We start from the raw sequence: 20,361 nt of genomic DNA, 5'->3' as shown, positions 1-20,361 counted from the left end.
CGCTTCCCGGCCCCGAGCCGCGCTTCCCGGCCCCAGCGCGCTTCCAACCTGAAGTCCCAGAGCCCCGCCTGGCGAACGAGCGTGCCCTCACCTCGCGGAGACTCTCTTCCCCGCTCGGCCCTAACAGACCTCGCCTGCTGCAGAGCGGGCAGAAGACTCCGAGCTGCCTTTCCATAGTCCCGAGCTGCTCCAGCGAAGGAGGCGCGGCGGGGCGGCCGGCCGGGCAGGGGCGGGGCGGAGGCTGGGCGGCCGCAATAACCGGTCTCCGGTCCCCCCGCAAGGAACAACCCATCAGGAAAGTTTAGACTTTACCACACCAGCGTACGAGAGCTTCGCCCATTTAGTGATCCGGAAGGGAAGACTGCATTTCCACCCCGCGGGGAAGCTCGGGGGCTCGGCCCGATTAAGGATGAGGTCGGCTGTAGAGGAATTTTTTTAATCGTACGATCGCTCACATTAATTACATATGAAACAGCTGGTCTCAATACACTTTTCATTAGGGGAGAGAATAATCCATTCGTTAAGAACAAGCGACAGCTCCTCATCTAAAGGAGAGAAGTTTTGCGTTACGGCTCCCTCATCATTTTATTTTCCCTTTTAGAGTAAGAGCTGTAAGAGCAAGCTAGTTTTGATAACAACAGCTCTTGTCACACCACTTAAACAGTAAGCTTCTGGGGGCGAAAAGACAAAGGACGGAAACTAATTTACAGCAAACAAAAACTTCACTGCAGCGGTTAGTTTTAAAAACGCAAGGGAGCGTGGGGGGTGGGGGGGCGGTGGGAAGGAATCACCCCGGCCCCCAATGAGTTGACCTTCAAGCCCAGTTTAATTTCAAAGAGAGCTTACAGCAAAACTCACCAGTCCAAGCACAGCTCCTTAAACTCCCAAATCGGGGGTCGGCTCTCCTGACATAGGAGCAAAAGTCGATGGTCTCAAGACAAATCCTTGGCCACTTTATGCCGGTCTTGGTCGAGGACTGGGCAGTCAGCGCTGGATGGGCTCGCTCGCTTCCCCCGCGGGACAGGGCTGGAGTGGCAGAGGAGAGCGACCCAATCGGGAGCTCGGGCGGAGGGTGGGGGCGCGGCAGCCCGGAGCCTCTCCCAGAGCGCTGCGGGGCGCGCGTTCTTGGCCACCCAGCCTGGCCTGCTCCTCTGCCACCAACCTGGCAGTGTTGGTGATAATGGGCCCTACCCAATTCAGCTCCTTTGGGTGCATGATAACCCAGAAGGTGCTCCCCCACGCCTCTTTAGTTAATTGAGATATACTCAGATGATCAACTGTGAACCAGAATCCACAGGGATGTCTTCTTTGAGCTGTTTTCCCTGCCCTACGTACTTAGCACACATCACTAGACAAAATCAAGAGAATGTAAATTCCTTCTGAAGGAAAGAGTAACTAAATCCTTTGTGGGTTTGGTGTCCTAGTCCCCAAATGTTGTTTTAGCCTTCTTATAGAACAAACATTATCATTTAACAGAGGTAATAATTTCAATGATTTTATAATTGTGTATATTTCAGAATGTAACAGAAAAAAGCTTTGGGGTTCTTATTGTAAAAGGAGACAGGCAGGTAATAGGTTAAAAGATTACTGAATCAGAATGTGAAATTACGATGATTACAATATTGTACTTGTTATTTCAAACTAGAGTCTCAGGATGTTTGTAACTGTATTCTTTAAGCCCTGATCCCTGGCGATGGACTCACACCCTATCAGGATGCCGTTCTAACCAACTGAGCTACCCGACCAGGGCTGAACCATGCAATTCTTTTCATATATTGAGAGAGAGAGAGAGAATGACTCAGTGCTGCTATTATCCATTCAGAGACTATAATGCCATATGCATGTCAGACCACTGACAGAAATATTCGTATGATGTAATTTGTAAGGGGGTCACTGACAGTGACCCATAAGAAAGCTAATTCATTGTTAGCGCGCTAGTCACCTCCCTTCTATACCAATGCAAAATAAAATCCTGATAGCAATCGCATGTGCATTCCCCCCAGCTATCATGGCTGTATGTTGTATTTATGTGGAAATATTTAATTACCATTATGTTCCATTTGGGTCATTTGGAACTAGGCCCACATAGGTCCATGTGTCAGTACAAGAGTATTCCACATGCAAAGACATAGAGGATTGTACCCATAAGAAATACTAAGTGACCAGAACATTGATATACATGCAAAAATCACATATTCACATCACCCTATATGGAAATATACTCCAGACAAATATAAATCACTTTGCAAGTAAGTCAGGAGATTGGTGAGAGGATGTGTGGCTTGTGTTGGGAGGAGGAGTGTGGATGAGAGAAGAGAATGAACAGACTGGCCCAGAACGCCTGCCCTGGTGCCCACATGCACACACCACACAGGGAAGGGGCAGCAGTCTGGGAGGCTCCTTTGCTCCTCTGGGAGCATTTCCCACAGCAAGCTGGCTCCCCATCCCACCCCAGAGAGAGAGAAAGAGAATGATAGAATTGATGGTATAGAACAAAGCACTCAGTTTCTTTTATTGGGAGGAAGTGCCTGAAAAATTTGAAATTAATTGGAAATAAGATTAGATGATAGTGGTGATGCCGATTTGACGATCTCAAAGAAGGAAAACGTTACCACTTTGCCCTGTTTGTCCACAGTAGATGCTTGTAAACAAAAACCACTATGATAAGATTTATAAATGACTTTCAATCTCACCATCAGGACTTTGCTCCACAGAGCACTAGAAACTATGGACAGTACTGGAAAAAGAAAACTGGGACGTCAAGAGGGTAAACTTAAAAAATGAGAAAAACTGCAATTTGCTTGTTAGAGTTAGGACAAGTCAGAGCAAAAGAAGCGGGAGAAGCAGATGTAGGAGACAGGACGAGAGACAAGGGCAGAGAGGCATGTATCACTAGCTGTGGGGAAAGAAGCCTTGAAACCTGAGTACAAGAGAACCTAAGAGATGGTGGGAGCAACGGAGACCTGAAAAAGAAAAAAGCATTAATGAAATAAAGAGAAGAGAAACAGGTTTAATACCTGACCGCTCTTGCCTAACACAACTGAAGCATATCGACGTAGCGCCAGGCTCGGCTGGCCCAGACAACGTGCCCTTCCTGAATTCTCTTAGGCAGGATGTGCCCTCACGGACCCTGTCCAGGCCCCGTCCTGTGAATCCAGACAGACCACACGCGGCAGGTTCTAAAACCCGAGCGTGTGCACGCAAGGCCGGGCGGCGCGAGAGAGAGGGCGTGGAACCTGCCCTGGCCTCCCGCTGGCCGCTGGGTCTGGGCAAGTGCCCGAACTCCCTGCACCCCACGGTCATTGCTGCCTGGAAGGGTGCAGCGAGGACTGAATGCAGAAACAGTGACGAGTGGGACCGGCCGAGCAGGGCGATCCTCGGGCCGGTGCACGGCCCCCGTCCTCGCGCCCACCTCGGGCTGCGGAGAGCTCCTGTCACTGAGGAGCTGGCCCAGGCGGTCTTCATGCCGCAGCCCGTCGTCTCTACCGCAGGGCCTGCTGCGTTTCCATCCCTGGAATCCAGCATCGGCCGCTAAAGGAACGCAGCACGTCCTCGGCCGCCGCCGCCGCCTGCTCTGCGGCCCTCCCGCCACTGCCGCCCACGCGGGCCGCTGCGTGTTCTTGCCTCCCCGCCCTCGCTGCCTGGGGAGCTCACCCATTGCCTTGACCCCTGACTAATATTTCTGTGGATTCTGAGCTCCGCACGTGACTGCCTTCACTTCAACGTGGCACATGAGTCTTCAGCTTAACGTGTCTAAAATGGAATATCAAACACGTGTTTGGGAGCCGCTGCCTGCATGGAACTTTCTGTCCCAAGGGCCAGAATCCTCTTCTCCTCACCGGTGACCCAGCCCAGGGCGTGGCATGTCAGGCACAGCGGGCATTTTGTCGCCGCATACATTGTCTGTGGGCCTGTGTTCCCTGCGCTTTGAGAGTCCGCAGGCCTCCCGAGGGCGCAGCGCACGGCCTCCTCGTCCCGGCCTCCGGGCCCCTTGAAGAAGCCCCCGACGCTCTGCACGGAGTGGATACACACGCAGCAACTGCCGCCTGCGTCGAACGCTTGCTGAACGCTTCCCGCAGCCATCCGACGCTCAGACCGTCCTTCCGAGAAGCCTGGCCCGCAGCACCAGGGCCCCGGCGAGCCTCTCCCTCAGGCCCGCAGGCCGCAGAGCTGGCCCCGGCGGCCCGCGGCCCCTCCGTCGGCTCTCGCTGCTGCTCCCGTGGTTTGGCGCCTGGGCACCGTCCCGCGATTCCGGGACTTGGCGGCTGGACGGGGCCCGGCCGCGCTGGGCACGCCTGGAACCGGGAGCCCAGGGAGCCGGGGGCGCACAGAGGCGCTCGCCGCAGGCCGCTCTCCAATCCCACTTTCCTCCCTTCTCGCCTCCCTGCACCTGCAGGGGCCTCCCGCGCCGATCGTCTCCCACATCAACGCTCAAGGCCTGCCTCTCTCTGCGCCCCTCGACCCCTCAGCAGGGTCCCCCCAGGGACAGGGGCAGGGACAGCCTGCGACAGGCAGGCCCTGGTCTCTGGGACCCTCCTTGGCCCAGCAGAGCTGGGCTCACTCGGGGGAGAGGGTGGGGGAAGAGAACCGCGGCGGGAGGGAGGCTGGCACAGGTTTCCTCCGCGGGGCAAATGCTCAGACGGCCCCAGGGACCGTGGCCGGGTCCCTCTCCCTGCCGAGGGTCTCGGCATGGCCTCCCCTCCCCACCTGCGGATCAGACACACGCTTTACTCCCAGAGCCATTCAGGGTTCTGTGCCGGTTCCCAGGGACTGCCTCCAACTCCATCTTCTTGTCCCCTACTCAGGAGTGAAGGAGTGACATTGTGTAGGGACAATCTTCAGTGCCGTTGGATTAACGGTCATACGTTAAGAGACAACTGGTACCAGCCTTGCCACAGCTACCTCAACGGAGCCAAACACTTTGGGTCCTGTGACGGAGAAAACAACAAAATTACAGCAGATGCCGGGGAAATAGTTATTGACTCCCATTGTGGGGGAGGGGGCCGCAGGCCTGGCCCAGGTGCAACCATCTGTGTCAGGAATTTAGCATGTAAGGTTGGTTGTGCTGATATTTTAAGGACAACTAGATAGAATAAATTCTCTATATTTCCATATTTTCTTTTTTAAAAAGATCTTATTTATCTATTTTTAGAGAGAGGGGACAAGAGGAAGAAAGGGAGAGAAACATCAATGTGTGGTTGCCTCTTGCACACTGCTGATGGGGGACCTGCCCTGACTGGAAATCGAACTGGCAACTCTTTGGTTTGCAGGCTGCTGCTCAATCCACTGAGCCACACCAGCCAGGACAATATATTTCTATATTTGCTTAACAGTTAATAATCGCTAAGTCCCCATTGCTTGCTTTATGAAGCATATATGGTTCAAATCCCACTCAAACCAATAATAAAAGGCAGTTATAGGCCTGCCTGTGATGTATATTGAGTATTATTTAAAGTAAGTGGCCCATTAGTTAAGAGTTAGAAATAGTTTTGCTATACTGAGATTTATTTTTCATGTAACATCCCTCCTAAAAAGCCAATTCTGAAATCCTTAATAAATAATTTTGTGTGCAAGAATACACATTTCATGAATCAGACTTGGTTGGTCTGATGATCTAAGGCCATAAAACTAATATTAAACACATATTTAATCCTGCGGATACACGGTTAAGGGATCCCAGAAAGAGAGAACAATATGTCTGGAAGAGGTGTTTCTATCATAATAAGTAAACAAACAAACCTCTTGGGAGGAAAGGAAGTAATAGAATACTAGGATATCTGCAGGAGAGATAAAGATACAGGTCTACAGGAAGCATTTGAAGACTGATGGGTAGGGAGGTATTTCGATGGTGAAGGGAAGAAGGGAACAGGTCAGCAAAGAAGGTGCACAGGGCAGAGAAGGCAGTGTGTCTGCTCTTAATGTCTTTTGACCTTTGATTACTTTATACTTTTCTTTTTAATCTTTGGGAATTTCCTCTTTGCAATAGACTTTTTTGTGTTTGCATGACGTGGAAGCTTATTAATTGTTTCATAATCTCTTTTCTTCATTGAAGATTATCGTGTTACTTGGATACTCCTGATGGGGTTAGCACCAGTCCTATGCTTTCCCATGAATTGAACTAATGGTTTTCCTATGAGCAGTATTCCATGAACTCCTTGGTGTACCAGAAATCTCTCACATAACATCTTTCTGTGTTTGGATTGAAGATGTGCTTGTGCACCATGGCTCTGAAATTTGAGCCCAATTTCTTGAATGCTAGGCATAAACGCAACGGCCTGAGCCAGTTTCCTTACTTGTGTCCTTACTGTGCAGGTCCTGTCACTTATGGAGCTATACTGCAGGGTCAGAATATTGAGTACTATTTCAGGGGACTGACATTCATTCACCCGTGGCACATCAGTTCCCTTGTCACTGGTTTTAGAGCTGAAGGCCCATCCTTGAAATCTTGTTGGCAGTGCCTAGCCAGCAGTTTGACCTCGATCAAATCACTTAATGCTGTGAGTCTAAATTTCCTCTTCTGTGAAATGAGACTAACAATATCTCTCACTCACAGAATTGGTGTCTTTCTGTTCCTTCAATTTATCATTCATCCATTTCATAAACATTTATTGGGATTTACCTACTTCGAAGACATGGGACAGGGACAAATAAGACAGGACATCTGCCCTGGAGAAGCTCTGTACAAAATGGTACAGCTGCTTTGGAAAAACAGTTGGGGGGTTTCTCAAGAAGTTAAAAATAGGACTACCATGTAATCCAGCAAGACTGTTTCTGCTTATACAAGGCCTGTCTGGAAAAAGTCTAGCCATTGTTAATATAATGAGAATGGTTTGCGTGATGTCAACGTAACCTGGCAGCCAAGGAGAGTGGACTTTAATGTGCATGTGTGAACAATGATGACTTCACTGTACTAATCAGGAAGAAGTGATGGACATCATTAAGTGAGCATGCATATTGTGTGGCCATCACATTCAAAACGACTGAGCAAGTAAAGCAATGATCTGTATCAAATTTTGCATTAAGCTCAAACATTCCTCAGTGGAAACTATTTGGGTAAGTCAGAAGGCCACAGCTATGGGCAACTGGTGATTGGCAGCTCCATCACAACAATATGCCCACTCATGCATAATGTCTCATGTAGTTTTTTGGCAAAACATCAAATCACCCAAGTGACCCAGCCCCTCTATAGCCCAGATTTGGTGCCCTGAGACTTCTGGCTTTTACCAAAACTAAAATCACCTTTGAAAGGGAAGAGGTTTCAGATCACTGATGAGATTTAGGAAAATAAAATTGGACAGCTGATGGTGATTCCAACAAAGGATTTTGCAGAGTGTTTTGAAAAGTTGAAGAGACACTGGGAGAACTGTGTGAGGTCCCAAGGTGCCTACTTTGAAGGGGACTGAGGCATCATTGTCCTATGTACAATGTTTTTTGTATCTTGTATCTTCTTTAATAAATGTCTCTATTTTTCGTATGACATGGATGGACACCTTCTGGACAGACCTCATATACCGCCCCCCACCCCACCAACTCCAAAAATTGAAAGCAGAGACTGAAGCAGAGACTTGCACATCAACGATTATAGCAGTATTGTTTCCAATAGCCAAAAGGTGGAAACAACCCAAGTATCCATCAGCAGATGAATGGATAAAAAAAATGTAGTGTATAAAAGCTATGAAAGATATTCAGCCTTGAACAGGAATGAAGTTTTGACACATGCTACAACATGAATGAACATTGAAAACATTATGCTAAGTCAAATAAGTCAGACACAAAAGAACAAATATTCTATGATTCCACTTATATGGAGTACCTACAATAGGCAAATTCAGAGATATAGAAAGTGGAATAGAGGTTACCAGGGGCAAGGAGGAATGTGGAGTTAGTGTTTAATGAGTACAGAGTTTCTCTATGGGATGATGGGAATATTCTGGTGATGGTTACACAGCATTGCCAATGTACTTAATACTACTGAATTGGACATTTAAAATTTGTTTAAGTGGTTAAGTTTTATGTCATGTATATTTCACCACAATTTTTTTAATCTTCACACAAGCATATATTCATTGATTTTTTTTATCCTCACCTGAGGACATTTTTTCATTGCTTCATTTTTTTTTCATTGTTTTTAGTCAGAGAGAAAGAGAGACTGAGAGAGAGAGAGAGAGACTGAGAGAGAGAGAGAAACATCGATGTTAGAGAGAAATGTTTATTAGTTACCTTCTCGTACACCCAACTGGGGATCGAACCCAAAACCTGGATGTGTGCCCTGACCAGGAATCGAATCCCTGACATTTTGATCTACAGGAGGACGCTCCAACCAAGTGAGCCACACCAACCAGAGATCACCAAAATTAAAAAAAAAAAAAGAAAACCTTTATAATGCCTAAAAATGCTACGCAAATGCAGGATTGTTAACTTGAATTAGGATTAATGGGATTGTGTTTATAATCAATCTCTTTTAAAAAATGAAGTATGCATGAAATTATTTTGTCATTATTTATTACATGATATTGAAGAGCGAGCATCCATCCAGATAAACTTTAATAATAATTTATGCCCCATCCTCTTCCAAAAAACAATTTGAGGTAATTTACCCTAAATACATCAAAGTACTGAGATCAAACCCATTTAACATAAAACAAAATATAGAGACTGAAATACAAAAGTGAAAAAGAGAGGACAGCAATTGTGCAAAACTGTTAGCCTTCCAGGAACCAAGAAACTGTTAATATTCATTAGACCTTTTATAAAGCTTTAAAATAGCATTGGTTTCAGCATCATCATTATATGAATCTATAGCAGCGGTTTTCAATGTTTTTAAATCTCATGGCACACATAAACTAATTATTAAAACTCTTCAGCATACCAAAAAGTGTTATTTTTTTTTGCCAATCTGACAAAAATTGGTATAATTCTGATTGATTTACAAAAAAAGTAATAATAATAATAATTACCTATCCTCTTTGCTCCAAAGTGACTTCTTAAAAAATCAGTGCCAATACTTGTACATAAGGATATCTGGTACCAAGAGTTAACCAATCAGACACAACCTTATTACGTGGCATGACCAATAAGACGTAACTCTGTTATATGATCTATATATGTATGGTTCAAGACAGGGCATTCACACTGAACAGCTATCGTTGTGTTGGCTGTTGTCATTTTTTTATTTGACAATCTAAGGGAACAGAGGTCAGTGCCCCTAACTAAATAGTCAGGTACTGCATGTCTTAAAAAGTCTTGCAGCACACTGGTTGAAAATTGCTGGTCTACACTGTTTTGTATTGTTACCATGAATGGTTCTGGGAATTTATTAATGTAATTACAGAAACAAAACACCTAATCGAAAGAGAAGAAGGATGTAAAACTAAGAACATGTTTCTCTGAGTTTAAACTCTCAGAACTTATTCTGTGCTTAATGAAACAGGCTCTTGGAGAGACATCTTACCCTGCTGGCCAAATCAATCTCCTACGCCTTCCCCCACCCTCCGGCATCAGGCCTGCACGGTAGCCTGACATGACAGCCATCACCTCCATCCAGGCTCCCCCTGCCTCTCATGTTTCTGATCCAGACCCCACCCCAGCAGCCTGGGTCCCACGAGGCCCCGGTGTAACCAGGACTCCTATGCCCTGTTCATGGTCGTTCTTCCTGGAACACCCTCCCGTCTTCCTGGCCAAGTCCTCACCTCTGACAGAGGACGGTTCACATTTCAGCTTCTCTAAGACCTTTCTGGGCACATTGATTAACTGTTTAGTTGAGGTTGTAAATAAATAGAAAGTCTGATGACTTTTGTTTTATTTCTCTTTTTTCAAATGATTTTATTTGAAAATCAATATTTTTAGAGAGAGGAGAAGGGAGGGAGAAAGAGAGGGAGAGAAGCATTGATATGTAAGAGAAGCATCGATTAGTTGCCTCTCACACACACCCCATAGGGGGACCTGGCCCACACCCCCAGGAATGTGCCCTGACTGGAAATAGAATCTGCAACCTGTTGCTTTGTGGGACGATGCCTAACAAACTGAGCTACGCCAGCCAGGGCTGTTTTATTTCTTGGGGAAATGAAAAACAAGGTGTGATTACACCAAAGACCCTATCATATGTTTCATTATAAATGATAATATATTTAAAGAATGATCTATGAGAGCCAGGAGGGATGCTCAGGAGTATATAATTCAACCTTTGGACACATAAAGAAACAAGAGACCCTAAGAAAGTAAGTGACTTGCTCAAGATTATTACCCTGTATATTCAGAGTAGAAATAGCTATTTTCCTGAAACCCCGTATTTCTCTACTGCCATTCTAGTTTCATTTAATTTGTGTTTTATTTAATAATCAGCAGACAGGAATTTAGATGCACCCCAAACACAGGCAAACGTGATGTAGTGGGAAGAACATTGGCTTAGACAAAGTCAGAGACTTTGGGCAAGTCATTTCATGGCTCTGGTCCTGTGTTTTCATCTGTAAAATAGGGATGAACTGGATGGATTTAAGCTTATGTCTGCTTCTAGCATTTAATGAACCTATTTTACTGTTGGCCTGGTCCCCTTAAGGAATTTACAAGTATCAGTAGAGCATACATTTCTGGCTTCTGCTCCCTCCTCCACACTGTTCTCCTTGGCAACAACCTCAGACACACCTCCACCTCCTTTCCTGCTGTCTTCTTTTCTTTTTTTTAAACAAATGTTACTTCATTCAACTCACAATTGGTCGTGTCCTCCATAATTGTTGGCCTAATTATGGCCTCTCCTCTGCACCTGCTCCCACTTACTGTCTGATACCTTATCATGCTGCACAGGAGTCATTGATTTTCTTGTCTGGGTCATTACACTATGAACTGATGAAGGCCTGGGGTTATGTACATTTCTCTAGCCCAAGTACCTATTATGGTAACTGCTTCACAATAAAGAGCCAGTAAGTGTTTGAGTCTAATTATTTTTGCCTGAGAAGTAAGGATAAGACTTCAGTACTAAAATCAGAAGCTGTTAGAGTTTTCATAGAAGGAGGAGGATTGAAACTGAGTTTTCAAGAATGATTAAAATTTGGAAGGGAATGTAAAATAATGATAACACTGGAATAACTAAAGGACACGGGCAGCTAAAAGGAGTGGGTCAGATCAGTATTACTTAGTTGAATAGCAGAACCTCTGTACTAGAATCATCTGGGATGCTTGTAAAAATGGCAGATTTCACCTGTCACTCCCCCCCACCACACCATTCTCCATTCTGAATCTGTCTGAAAAGTTTGAATAATAAAGAGAACCCAAAGGAAGAGAAAGGTTTAAAAAGGTGAATATCCATTATGTCAGAAGTTCCATAATTTGAGAAGGATAAGAGCAGATCTTTCAATTTGGCAAGGATGGTATTAGATGAAAACTGATTTTTTAAAAGTGAAAATCTGTAATACTTTCTGATGTGTGTGATGCAGTCTATCATACCAGGAGTAAATGAAAATTGATAACAAATTGTGTTGACAGTTAATGAGCAAAAATATACTTCTGACAAACTGGTTCCCAAAAGGATAATCTCTTCTATTGGAGAGCTAGGAAATTGAGGAGCAGGGATAAGGGGCTAAGGTTAAAAGGAAGAACAGATTAAGATGTATGGACAAAGAGAAACTTATCAGGAAATCCTAACATGTATATACCTTAATGAACTTGCTTACCAAATAAGATTACATTCATTATTTTAAAAGGTTCCATTCTTGTCCCCTTGGTTATGGTATCATTTGAGATAAACATGAGGTGTCATGTGGAATGGAACCATATACCCAATGCTCTGTGTTTATGCCGTTGGGTTGGCCGAAAAATCCATATGGTTTTTTCCATAAAATAAAAGACACATTTTTCATTTTCACCAATAACTTGATTGATTTGGATATTTTTAGTATGTTGGTTATCTCCTGCCTGGGATAACATTGATTGCTTTCAAAGTCTCAATTTGATCACTATCAACTCCAACTGGTCTGCCCAACCATGGAGCATCACTCAGTGAGAAATCTCCAGCACAAAACTTCCCAAACTACTTTTGACACATTCAATCAGTCACAGCATCTTCTCCATACCCTGCACTAATCTTTTTTTGTTTAGTTTGTTCAGTTGTGTTTTCATGTTTCTTGAAATAATAAAATGTAATATGCCGAAAATGTGTATTTTCTTTCATCTTCAATATTAAAATGACTACACAAGAATTCACCAATTTTGATAAGTTTTTTTTTAATGCTTGCTGATATGACAGCTCTTACAATACAATCTCACAAAATTGTTTCAAATGAAGTTAAAGACAACTAAGCGCTACCAAAGTGTCTTATGGGGAAAAAATGAACTTTTTGGCCAACTCACTGCCTTAAAATATGGCTTCAGAGAAAGAAACAGTCCATAAAAACACATCTGCCTTCATTTCTTCCTTAATGACCTGGGGTGGGAAGTGGGGAAAGGTCCCCTGTTAAACATAAAAAGCAAAGTGCCTATGCAGACTATGCAGGAGTGTAGTGTGCATTAGTGCAGGCTGCTCTGGCTGGTCAGTTCCATTTGGTATCCTAATTACAGTGCTTCACCTCTGGGTAGGTATCCATCAGGGCATAAACTGTTCTGCTGTTTAAAGGTTTTTAAGTTACGTGGGAACACCTAGTGTTTTTTGTTCTTCATCCATATTATATATACTTGGTGAATTGAGGTGTTCAGTCCTCGAGCGTCTTTTTCTATGAACAAAGATACATGCGTTGGATAATAAAGCAGACAATTCTCAGGTAGAATTATACAATTTCTTCCATTTAACAGTTATCTGAAAGGAAAACAAAGGAGAGGGAAGGAAAAAGAGTGGCTTAATAATGACACAAGGGTTATTAGTATTTTTTCTGAACTGAGATGCAGGCGACCAATGTCCAAGGGACTTCCCATTGTTGCAGTCTCATCCATTGCACTCAAACAAGTAAAATGAAACAGCTGGATGAGATCTATAGACCATTTTCCAAACTATAAATGGAGATATAACCTGACAAGGGTTTTTTGTTTTGTTTTGTTTTTCTTCTGAGTTGTGAATATTTTCTTGTGTCGGATTCTTTAATACTCCTAAGAGTCTCTAAGTTCTTACATAACTGTTGGGTAAAGAATGGATTTCTGCTTACCACCTAGTGATTTCTGCCTTTGGACTTCATGTAATCAGCAATTCATCCTTAAACAAACTTGCCAAGTCACTTAAGCCCCGTGCTTCACCAGGGCCTGAGAGGCTGCCTGCACTTTGGTTTTCTATGAATGCTTAACTATTGCTCTGGTCCTCCTTGATGTCATGGATCATAGAAATAGATTGGTATCAATGCCTCTATTTCCTTCTGACCATGATTTCAGGATGATTTATAAAAAACAAAGAAACCTCTTACTCAGTGACTCCGCTAAGTACGATCTTAAGGTAACTTTTCCATAGTCTTTTTCCTTCTTGAAAGTGTATCATCTGTCAGTGGCTAACCTTCATCAATGTTGTCCTAGACCAAGCTTTTATAAATAGATACAAATACTGCCATTTTTAAAAAGAGCTATAAAATTTATAAATTGTAGGATTTATTTATATCTTTCAAATGGGGCTTAGGTGTCATTAGCTCCAAAGCGTTCATTTTAAAGTGTCACGTAAGCTACTTCTTAAGTTAGAAAAGTGGCAAATATTTAAAGTTTTTTTAATCAAATACTGTAAAAAGGTATAGAGTAGAATGTAGAAATTCTCCTTCCCTGTTCTCTAGCTTTCAGTATCAGTCTCTGAAAGCAAACACCATTAAAAACATCTTAAGTTTCTTTGTATGAATTTTCCAAGCATATAGTTTTACATATATGTATGTGTACATGCTCATTTTTTATACAAATTATCATGCTATGCTTATTTTTCTGCATCTTGTTTTTTTTTTTAAAGTCACTTAAAGCGACTATGTAATATCATCCTGACTCAATGTCTTCATTCTTTTAAAAGCTGCATGGCATTTCATTATATGTGTGTACCATAATTTACTGATGAGAATTTAAGTAGTTTCCAATTTATATCTGGTTGTTGTTGCAGTACTATTGTTCTAATAATGAACAATACACAATCTTACAAGTGGAACTACTAAGTCAAGGAGCTTGCGTTTTAAATTCAATGAGCTATTTTTAAGTTATCTTGCACAAATTTACACTTCCGCCAATATCATCTGAGAGTGTTTCCACATCCTCATCTGTTGGTCTTCCTTTGAGACTTGAAATTTCTACCATTTTACTATTTGAAAATTGTTACTTCCTTTTTCTATGTCTTTGTTGGATTAGTGTGTTTTGAGGGGTTTTTTTTTTAATGTAAAACTAATAGCTATTTGTATTTTGGATGAATTTTCTATATTGTGTTCTTTGATTATTTGTCCCTTGCCATGTCCATTTTATGAAAGGAAAAGAAGCCCTTCTCTAGTATAGGTTACCATTTAATAGATAACCAGCAGTGGTTCACAGGAAACCATACATGTATATATCCTGCACATGAACACTTGTACTAACACTGACTCACGTGAAGGCCTAAAAGAAAGCCTGAAAAAGAAAGTATGGTCACACAGCCTGAGATGAAAAAGAAACAGTCTGTCCAAAGATGTGGGAATCTAGCCTCACTCTATTAGTTTTCTGTTGCTGCATAAGAAATGATTGGAAGCTGAGCAGCTCAGTTCTGGTTCCCTGGGACAGAGTCTGGAGACAGCACGACTGGCTTTTTGCCCAGGTCCTATCGACTAAAGTCACAGTGTTGGCTGGCTGCACTCTGTATCCTAAGTCCACGTGATTGTGGCAGAATTCAGTTCCTTGCAACTGTAGGACTAATGTCACTATTTCCTTGCTGGCTATCAATCAGCTGGAGGCCACTCTCAGCTCCTAAAAGCTGCCTGTGCTCTCAAAACCAGCAAAGGAGAGTCTCCCTTGTGTTAGATCTTTCTCAAGCTTCCAATCTCCCTGACTTCTAGATCCAGATCTAAAGAGTTGTTGTGATTGGTCAGACCCAACCTGGTAATCTACCTCTTATAGAGCTAAGTGGTTTGGAACAAATCAGAATGGCAAAATCTCTTCATAGCATCACTCAAATCAGTGTTTGATTGATTAACTGGGAGGAGATACATGCACAACAGGGGTCAGGCATATGGCAGGCCATCTTAGAATTGTGCCCTCCTCACTCCCCACCTGCTTTCCTCAAGGAAAGCAGACAGAGTTCAAGTCATTTGACTGGGGAAATCAATCGCACTGAAACATCAAATGCCAGAAGAAAGGAGCATGAATGGCATCCATCTAACTCTGTGCACAACACAGTACATCCATCAACATGAGTCAAAGATCCATGTGAGCAATTAAACAGTAGAAAGCTAGAAAGAAAATCTAGGAAACGACACATACAGCGTAGTGGTCAGGCAGACATTCCTGACCAATGATCCAAACCAGGTATTTCTGACTCCACTGGCTGCCCTTTTGACCCCCACACTGTGGCCAATGAGAGAACAGGTCATTCACCAGCTAAACACACGGATTTTGAGTCTTTGCCATTTCTTCTAAGATCAGTGTGATCAGAGTGTAGTTTTAGGAGCTGTTGGTGTTGGGTGTTCAATAAAACATAAAACGGAATGAATTGATCACAGCCTAAGTAAGCGAGCCACTCAGAGATACTGTTGATGAGAATTATCCTAAAAGAATTCTAAAAGATTGCTATACTCTCCCTCTGTCTCTCTCTCTTGCATCGTCTCACCTGCTGTGATTTCAGGCGCATTATACGTGACTTACTTGAGACTGAAGAGGTTTATATAAAAGAGATGAAGAGCATAATTGATGTAAGTAGATTGGTGGGGGGTGTTAAACCTGTATTCAAACTGAAGAAATTTTGTTACACAAAAAGAATCAAAATAGGTACCATATTTCTCTAGATTCCCCCATCCTCATCCCCAGGTTTTGGGTCTTACAATATCACAAGTGTCTGTCAGTACGAATAAGAATATTCATATGACTATTGACCCATGAGATTCAATACCTTCTAAAGGATTGCACCAGTTGGTACTGATTCTAGTAATGCTCACTAGGTTCACCACATGTTTGCCAAAAATGGATATGATCATTGAAATGTTTTTGATAATTTAATGAGGGAGAATTGTTTCTCATTGTTTTAAGTAGCACTCTTTGCTTAAGAGTGAAAATGTGTATTTTCCTTAGGGCATAATTTTGAGGAATAAATTATATGTACAAAATAATAATAGAATTTTTTGCCACAAAATATCAGAAAACCAAATATCCTATTTAAAAGGGAATGGTTAATAAAGTCTGATATACATGCTAAATGAAATATTATTCAACTGCTACAAAATAATTATTTTGAATAATTTTTAGATGTATTGAAAATGTTTATATGATTAAAAACATTATATGTAGAAATTTACAAGCAGACTCTAAAATGTACATGGCAAAACAGAATACAAATTATTTATGTACTGTGATTATAACCATATAAAATAAGCTCTCTGAAAGTCATGAAGGAAATATAATAGAACAATAGTAATTGCAATAGGCCATAAAATGATGGGTAAGTTTTTTCCTTTCACACTCGATTTACATAACATAATCATTTAAAAATTATGTTTGTTCTCCCTATAAAAATACCATTTTATTATCACTACCAATAAACCATCTTCTGAAGATGGACAGATGAGGAAAATAATTTGATGAAATGACTTTCAGGAAATATGTGTACTATATTCTCCAATTATTTTATTAAAGTTTTATTCCCTGGTGTCGCTAATTCAGATAATCTCTTATATGTTCCTATCTGTAAAGCCTGCCCTGTTTCCATCTCTGCAGGGATATATCACTCCAATGGATTTTATTTGGCTGAAGCATCTGATTCCAGACGTTCTTCAGAATAACAAGGACTTTCTCTTTGGGAATATTAGAGAGCTTTATGAATTTCACGACAGGTATATAATATGAAGAAAAATGGAAAGTAAGAGAAGGTTGGAAATTAGACTGACGGAATTTGGTGATGAAAGCACCCAGATATTTTTAGGCGTAAGCAGAGTCATTGGGTTGGGATGGGATGTGAAGGAGCAGGGAAGTGCCACAGAGGCCTGAGGAAGACAGGAAAAGACATTAATGGAACACATACAAGGTGTTGGGCATCAGTGTTGTATTTGTTTGTGTGTTCTTTTGTTTATTCATCTATTTATGCATCAGCATTTATTGAGCATCTGTTCAGTGTCAGGCACTGTGTTCAGCATGGGGAATACAAAGGTGACCAAGACACTCCTTCACATACCTACTATCATAGGGTAGTGCTGGAAATTACGGTGTAAAAAATGCTAACTAGTCAAACAAGTTGTCCTTTTAGCCCAGGGCAGCTTGGATGTTGAGTTCTAAATAGGTAGGGGAGGGAGGGACTTTAGAAATCATCTTCCAACCCTTTTGTTTTACAGATGAGGACACCTCAGCTTGTTTAGTCACTTTACTCCCTATAATGACCCCCAAATCCCACATCTAATTGACAGAAGAGAAAAGAACTTAGGTTGATTCCTAACCACATCTCATGTCTATTGTCTGTTGTTAAAACTGAAATAGAAATCTTATTTCTGCTACTTTCCCTGGAGAAATTTTGTAGCCTCTTCAAACCTCAGGTTGATGAAACCTTATCTTGCAAGGTTTGGTGGAGGATTAAATAATGTATTGTTTGTGAATCATTTAGCTTATGCCTGGTTTATAGTAAGCTCTCAGTGGTAGTAGAAGTAGTAGCAGCAATGGCAGTTCTTATTAACATTATTGTCAGGTAGCAGGAAGCATCAGTGTATCCAGTCTGTCAAAGGCTAGTGCCTAGGCTTATCAGAACAGTTGTAGATGGTTTCTGGGAATCCTATTGATGTCCCAGAATGTGCTTTTCTTTCAAATCAGTGTGTTCAAGATGAGTCAAGAGCAATAAAACCTGAAAAATGACATTTTTCTAGGCACCTCTTAAAACCTTATTTGATTTTACTTTATTTTTTAAGATTTTATTTATTTATTTATTTATTTAAAATAGCCATATTAAAGAGTGTGAGGTTGTATGTCATTATGGATTTTCTTTTAAAGATTTTATCTACTTATTTTTAGAGAGAAGGGGAGGGAGGGAGAAAGAGAGGGAGAGAGACATCCATGTGCAAAAGAAGCATCAATTGGTTGCCTCTTGTAAGCCCCCAGTTGGGGACCTGGCCAGCCATCCAGGCATGTGCCCTGACTGGGAATCAAAACCAATGACCTTGCAGTTCTCAGGCTGGCATTCAATAAATTGAGCCACACCAGCCAGGGCTTACGATTTTATTTATTTATTTTACAGAGAGGGGAAGGGAGGGAGAAAGAGAGAGAGAAACATCAACCAGTTGCCTCTTGTATGTGCCCTGACTGGGGGTTGAACCCACATCCCAGGCATGTGCCCTGACCAGGAATCGAACCATCAACCTTTCACTTTGCAGGATGATGCCCAACCAACTGAGCCACATCAGTCAGGGCTGATTTTATTTTTCAAAAAATTTAACACATGTAAAAATCATTAATAAGCATTATCATACCTTTCTTTCCCTAGGACTTTTCTAAAAGAATTGGAAAAGTGCACTGAAAATCCTGAACTTCTGGCACGTTGCTTCCTCAAGAGAGTAAGTCTGTGTTCCCAATAAATCAGAATAACCATGTGATTTGAGTCAGCCCTAAGTTTTCTGTGTAAGTGAAAAGGGCTAATGGAAACGCCAATGGTCTGAAAATATATCTGCCTTTTGAATGCAAATTAGGAGTCCTTTGCAGTACTTCAAGCAATGTGAGATGGATCCAGTTTGAGCTCCCATAGATAAGTGGGAGCCATTTACAAAACTGGAGTCCTACAAAGCCCAGAGAAATGAAAGACTGCCCTCCACATCCACCCCCGCCCCCACCCCAGGCAACCCAAAGCAGGTGATTCTGAATGAGTAACCTAACTCTTTTAGAACGAGAATCACACTTACATTCCTCACTAGTTGTATTAATACTCTTGAGGAGTACTGATGTTAAACTAAAACCCCCTAAAAATAACTTTACTTCCATTTTATTTTTTACAGCATAGAAGGTGATTGGAAACTGTTAAATCTACAGCCTCTCTGATGTTTAGCACCCAATTTGTGAATCTCTTATTCTACAACAAACACCATACCTCTGACTACCTTCCCTTCACCGTACAGCCCCCTTCCCTCTCACAGCTTCTCCACCCCTGCTTCGGGCAATAAACAGGCTGTTTGGGCGAGTGATATGCCAGCATATCACAATCAATAGTTTTTAAGTGAATGCATAATGAATGTATTATTGTTAAACTTTGAATTATTATTCTAGTTCCTTAACTAGTATGAACCACGTTTCTCAAGGACCGCCTCTCTTCCTAAGTGTGCGTGTGTGCGTGTGTGTGCGCACAATTTTTCCTGGAGAAAGTATCAAAAAGCAGAGTCGCTATAGTTCTCATTGTGACATGACCACTCGCAATCCATCAGGATAGGGGAAGAGATACAGAAATGGAACTCATTCACTCTAATCATGTGTTTAGAAGTAGAACAGAGTTGATGTTGTAAGGGGAAAATAACTCATGTTCACAGAAAGAACATCAAGAATTGGCTTTTAGTGGGAAGACGAGGGCACAGAAATCTGAAAGGACATGATACATGGGCTTCTCTGCCAGAGCAGCATGGGCTCTATGGCAAGCAGAGCACCCATGGACCCGGTTCCTCTGATGGAACACATAAAGCTGCTATTGACTTCATTGGCTTAGGGTATCCTTTCTATCTGGGATATTGGCAGATGCATATGCCTCCTCACGGTCTCAAAGTTGCATGAGCACTTGGAATTGCTGTGGATCTCTAGTTCTGAGATAGTCATGTACCTTTTTCTTCCCAGAATCTTATGCTGCAGGTTGAAAGGGATGTCTGAGGCAACGCTTGCCACTTTGGGGCCTGCCCACTTGATTTATATCTGTGTGGTTTTGTCCAAACCACCACATTTGCTTTCTGTGGTCTTTCTATCTGTTGTTTCTTAGGGTTTTTTCTGCTAGAATTGGCGTAAATGACGACACTAATAAGGAGAAGGTGTTAGTTTTATTACTCAGTAAACAGCTGTTTGGGGAGAAAATAAATATTTTAAGGAAGTATTGGTATCCTGAATAAAGAACAGAGGAGTAACAATACAGATCAAAATGGACTCCTGTTCATGAGTTTACTTATTTATTTACTAGAGTATTGTACTTGCTCCCAAAGCACTTTGTACAGACCTGTATTTAGTACTTATGGTTGTTTATAGCCACCTTCCTGCTGCCCCATCACACACTCACTCCAAAGTAAACTCATTTATTGTGCA

The 20,361-nt window shown here is 42.3% G+C and overlaps 1 protein-coding gene across 3 annotated transcripts in view; it reads left to right on the top strand.

Annotated features, from left to right (window-relative positions):
• The window catches only part of MCF2L2 (MCF.2 cell line derived transforming sequence-like 2), a 221,869-nt gene that overhangs the window by 154,682 nt on the left and 46,826 nt on the right, over positions 1-20,361 (top strand). For all 3 annotated transcript variants that reach the window (XM_054581079.1, XM_054581097.1, XM_054581088.1), the window contains 3 exons: positions 15,746-15,812; positions 16,831-16,946; positions 18,578-18,647. In XM_054581079.1, the coding sequence (XP_054437054.1) occupies positions 15,746-15,812; positions 16,831-16,946; positions 18,578-18,647 (253 nt within the window). The remainder of the gene's footprint in view (positions 1-15,745; positions 15,813-16,830; positions 16,947-18,577; positions 18,648-20,361) is intronic.

The sequence above is a fragment of the Pteronotus mesoamericanus genome, unplaced genomic scaffold (genome assembly GCF_021234165.1).
Source record: "Pteronotus mesoamericanus isolate MK-2021 breed Mesoamerican mustached bat unplaced genomic scaffold, CSHL_Meso_final contig_116, whole genome shotgun sequence".
In the NCBI taxonomy this organism is placed as follows: Eukaryota; Metazoa; Chordata; class Mammalia; order Chiroptera; family Mormoopidae; genus Pteronotus; species Pteronotus mesoamericanus.
The sequence above is the reverse complement of the archived record's forward strand: the minus strand, read 5'-3'. Positions and strand labels throughout refer to the sequence as shown.